Below are 4543 nucleotides of genomic sequence, written 5' to 3'. Positions count from 1 at the left end.
TTGTTACCCAGGCTGGAGCGCAATAGCGTGATCTCTGCTCACCACAACCTCCACCTCCTGGGTTCAAGCAATTCTCCTGCCTCAGCCTCCCGAGTAGCTGGGACTACAGGTGCACACCACCATGCCCAGCTAATTTTTATTTTTAGTAGAGACAGGGTTTCACCATGTTGACCAGGATGATCTCGATCTCTTGACCTTGTGATCCACCCTCCTCGGCCCCCCAAAGTGCTGGGATTATAGGCGTGAGCCACCGCGCCCAGCCAAGAGATTATTTTCTTACTCTTGCCATGTCCCCAGTCTTGAAACTCTTAGTTTGCCCATTAGTAAATGGCTATATAGCCTTGGTGTATTCATTTGCTATTGCTGCTGTAACAAATTACCACACATTTTTTGGCTTAAACCACATAAATTTATTATTTTACCATTGTGTAGGTCAGAAATCCAACACTGGGCTAGCAATCGTCCTACGTTGGCCTTCCAAAGTACTAGGATTACAGGCATGAGTCACTGCTCCTGGCCTGGCTCAAATCAAGGTGTCAGCAGGACTGTCTTCGTTTCTAGAGGCTCTAGGAGAGGGTCTAGTTCCTTGATTATTGGGTTGTTGGCAGAATTCATTTTCTTGTGGTTGTAGGACTGAGATCTCTGTTTTCTTGCTGGCTGTCAGCTCAGGGTTGTTCCCAGCTTCTAAAGGTCACTTGCATCCCTTGGCTCATGGCTCCTTTCTTCCACTTCCGAAGCCAACAATGGCAGGTTGCATCCCCTTCACACTTCAAATCTCTTTTTCTTCTGTTTCATCTCTGACCCCCTTCCTCTGCCTTTCTCATCTACATTTGTGGACTTATGATTAGATTGGGCCCAAATGGATAATCCAGGACAAACTCTAGGATCTCGAGGTTCTTAACCTTAATCATACTTGCAAAGCCCTGTTTCCTCATGTGCGATCCATATTTGCAGGCTCCAGGAATTAGGGAAAGGACATTTTTGTGAGATGGACTTTTGCTTTTTTGCCCAGGCTGAAGTGAAGTGACACGATCTGAGCTCACTGCAACCTCTGTCCCCTGGGTTTAAGCAATTCTCCTGCCTAAGCCTCTCAAGTAGCTAGATTACAGACATGTGCCATCACGCCTGGCTAATTTTTGTATTTTTAGTAAGAGATAGGGTTTTACCATGTTGGCCAGGCTGGCCCTGAACTCTTGAAATCAGGTGATCCACCGACCTCGGCCTCCCAAAGTGCTAGGATTACAGATGTGAGCCGTTGCGCCAGGCGGGAAAGGACATTTTTATGGGGCCATTATTCACTACTTGCCACACTTGATAGGCAGTTCAAGAGATCCACTCTAAGCAACTGTGCTAAGATACTTCTCACTGTATCCACTTCCATTTGTATTCTGTGTATTATATTATTCCTCTTTTCAGTGTAGGAGTTACGTGTGTCCGTGTTTGGAGTGACATTAATCCTAAACGCCAGTCTCTTTTTCCCAGATATGTCATGTCGTTCAAGACTTGCAACACTAAACGAGAAGTTGACAGCCCTTGAACGGAGGATAGAGTACATTGAAGCACGGGTGAGTATGATGGGCAAGGCCATTCCAAGAGAGAATGCACGTTTCCACTTATTGCTGACAAAAACCTGAAAGCAGAAACAGTCTTAGGAAACTTAAGCACTGGCCAGACACGGTGGCTCACACCTGTAATTGCAACGCTTCTACTTCGGGAGGCTGAGGTAGGTGAATCACTTGAGGCCAGGAGTTCGAGACCAGCCTGCCCAACATGGTGAAACCCCGTCTCTGCTATAAATACAAAAATTAGCCAGGCATAGTGGTGTGCACCTATAATCCTAGCTACTCGGGAGGCTGAGGCAGGATAATCACTTGAACCCGGGAGGTAGAGGTTGCAGTGAGCTGAGATCATACCAGGACACTCCAGCCTGGGCAGCATAGTGAGACTCTGTCTCAAAAACATAAAGAGTTAAACACATTGCCTGGATTTGAACAGGTTTCTGTGACTTACAGCTGTGTTCTTTCTGTTTCTCACTGCTTGGGATCTAAAGTATGATTTTTTTTAAAGACCCCTCTAATTTATCTAAATGTCAGTTTTCCTTTCCTTTCACAGGTGACAAAAGGTGAGACACTCACCTAGAACAGTGCCGTCCTGCTGCTGGGAAGTTGCTTTACAGAACACAGGCCACATGGGAAAGGCCCCAGCAGCCTTCAGCTCCTTCCTTTCTCCTTAAAGAGCAACAGGGCTTATTCTTGTTTTTCTTTTTTCAAAAGTGTGGCCTTTGGTCTCTGCCATCTGGGGTGTGGTGTGGTATGTGGGGAGAAGTCCAGAGGAACTGTTGGAAATAACATTAGGCATTTTACCTTTTCAGTAACATTTTATAGATCTACTTGTCAAATGTATTTGAAATATTCACAGCCAAAAGCCTGGGACTCTTTGTGAAGGTCCTGCCCACCTCTGTCCTTCTTTGTCTCTCCCTCTCTCTCGCTCAAACTTTCCTTAAAGTTCTCATTGCCTTTGCACTGCTTCTGTGAACAGTCTGTCTCCTCCCCACCTTTGGTGGGAAGTGGGGAGCAGCCCTGGCCAAAACACACATGTCCTGACAATGTGGCTGCCAGAGAATGTTCTTGCTAACCCACCAGTTTCTTGTTGATTTGGGGAGGTCAAGGCCAGGCCCCCACTTGGCTTGAAGGGACATTTTTAAACTTTTCTTTCTGTCACTTGGGGTGTCTGTACCTCTCATATTTCCCTAATAAACTCCTCAATTTTATCTGACTGCTGTGATTATGGTGGGGAGAGGAGCTAGAGATGGGCTTACTTATTCCACAGAAATGTATATATGGCGTTATTATTCTAACATAAAACTTTCAGATATAGCTGTTTGATTCAAAGCCTAGATGGCTTACCAGCCCAAGCCCCCATGTTTGGACTTTCAGCTGACTAGTTCATCCAGGGAATCATTTGGTCATTCAGCACATTTACCAAGTACTTACTATGTAGGCATGTTAAACTCCAATAAAAGATACAGCATTGAATCAGACATGATGCTTACAGTCTGTTGAAATACCAGCATCTACACAATTTAGCCACAATCCAAGACAGATTATTAGTTTTATAAAGCACAAGCTAAATGTCTACTTCTTTGAAAAACAAATGGTTTAAACTTCATTTTGATATCCAAAGCTTACTTGTACCAACCTACTTGTAAAGGCTTATCCACTATATAGAATCTCCGTTTTAGTCATACAGAAGTCATTATGCTCTGTATATATTAATTTCTCTCAATTCAAATCATATTTGCCATTCAAAGTCTAGCTCAAGGCAAACTTCCCCCTGAAAGTTCTCCTGGACTTGATTTTTTCATTTAGTATTGCCCTTTTCCTCTTAGTTCCTCCCCATCCTAGCATGCTGATAATGTGCTTCAGCTCTGGATTTGATCTTGGTATGAATTAGTCTCTGATTTAGCATATGCATCTTAGAACAGATATGGACATCTTTGACGCGTGCAGTGGCTCATGCCTGTAATCCCATCACTTTGGGCAGATGGATCACTTGAGGTCAGCAGTTTGAGACCAACCTGGCCAACATGGTGAAACCCAGTCTCTACTAAAAATATAAAAATTAGCTGGGCGTGGTGGCAGGCACCTGTAATCCCAGCTATTCAGGAGGCTGAGGCAAGAGAATTGCTTAAACCTGGGAGGTGGAGGTTGCAGGGAGCCAAGGTTACACCACTGCACTCTAGCCTGCTGGGCGACAAAGCAACACTCCATCTCTTAAAAAAAAAAAAAAAGAGTTTGAGACCAGCCTGGTCAATATGGTGAAACCCCATCTCTAAAGTTCAAGTTTTAGGTTATCTGGTGCAGTCAATTAAAAATACATTGATTCAGTAGCAGACAGGTGCTTAAAAAAAAAAGCATTGAGGCCAGGCACGGTGGCTCACGCCTATAATCCCAGCACTTTAGGAGGCCAGGGCGGGTAAATCATGAGGTCAAGAGATTGAGACCATCCTGGTCAACCTGGTGAAACCCCGTCTCTACTAAAAATACAAAAATTAGCTGGGCACGGTGGCGCACGCTTGTAGTCCCAGTTTCTCAGGAGGCTGAGGCAGAGAATTGCTTGAACCCGGGAGGCAGAGGTTGCAGTGAGCTGAGATCACACCATGGTACTCCAGCCTGAGCGACAGAGCAAGACTCCATCTCACACACACACAAAAAAAAATTAGCTGGGCTTGGTGATGTACACCTGTAATCCCAGGTATTTAGGAGGCTGAAGCACAAGAATCATTTGAACCTTGGAGGTAGAGGTTGCTGTGAGTTGAGATTATGCCACTGCACTCCAGCCTGGGTAACAGAGCAAGACTCTGTCTAACAACAACAACAATAATGGCAACAACAACTAATTTCTAAAGGCCGTATGGCTGTCAAGTAGATTATACAATAAGAGGCTGATTTCAATTCTTAGGTTTCTTTTCTTTTTCTTTTTTTTTTTTTTGAGACAGGGTGTCACTCTGTCACCCAGGCTGGAATACAGTGGTGTGATCTTG

At 44.6% G+C, this 4543-nt stretch overlaps 1 protein-coding gene across 1 annotated transcript in view; it reads left to right on the top strand.

The window, feature by feature from the left end:
- The window catches only part of BRK1 (BRICK1 subunit of SCAR/WAVE actin nucleating complex), a 14993-nt gene extending 11953 nt beyond the window's left edge, over window positions 1-3040 (top strand). The window contains exons 2-3 of the mRNA XM_017501508.2: window positions 1483-1565; window positions 2113-3040. Of these exons, the coding sequence (XP_017356997.1) occupies window positions 1483-1565; window positions 2113-2139 (110 nt within the window). The 3' untranslated portion in view covers window positions 2140-3040. The remainder of the gene's footprint in view (window positions 1-1482; window positions 1566-2112) is intronic.
- Window positions 3041-4543: the final 1503 nt, after the last annotated feature.

This window comes from Cebus imitator, unplaced genomic scaffold (genome assembly GCF_001604975.1).
Source record: "Cebus imitator isolate Cc_AM_T3 unplaced genomic scaffold, Cebus_imitator-1.0 Scaffold281, whole genome shotgun sequence".
NCBI lineage: Eukaryota > Metazoa > Chordata > Mammalia > Primates > Cebidae > Cebus > Cebus imitator.
This window is presented reverse-complemented; position numbering and strand designations above follow the sequence as displayed.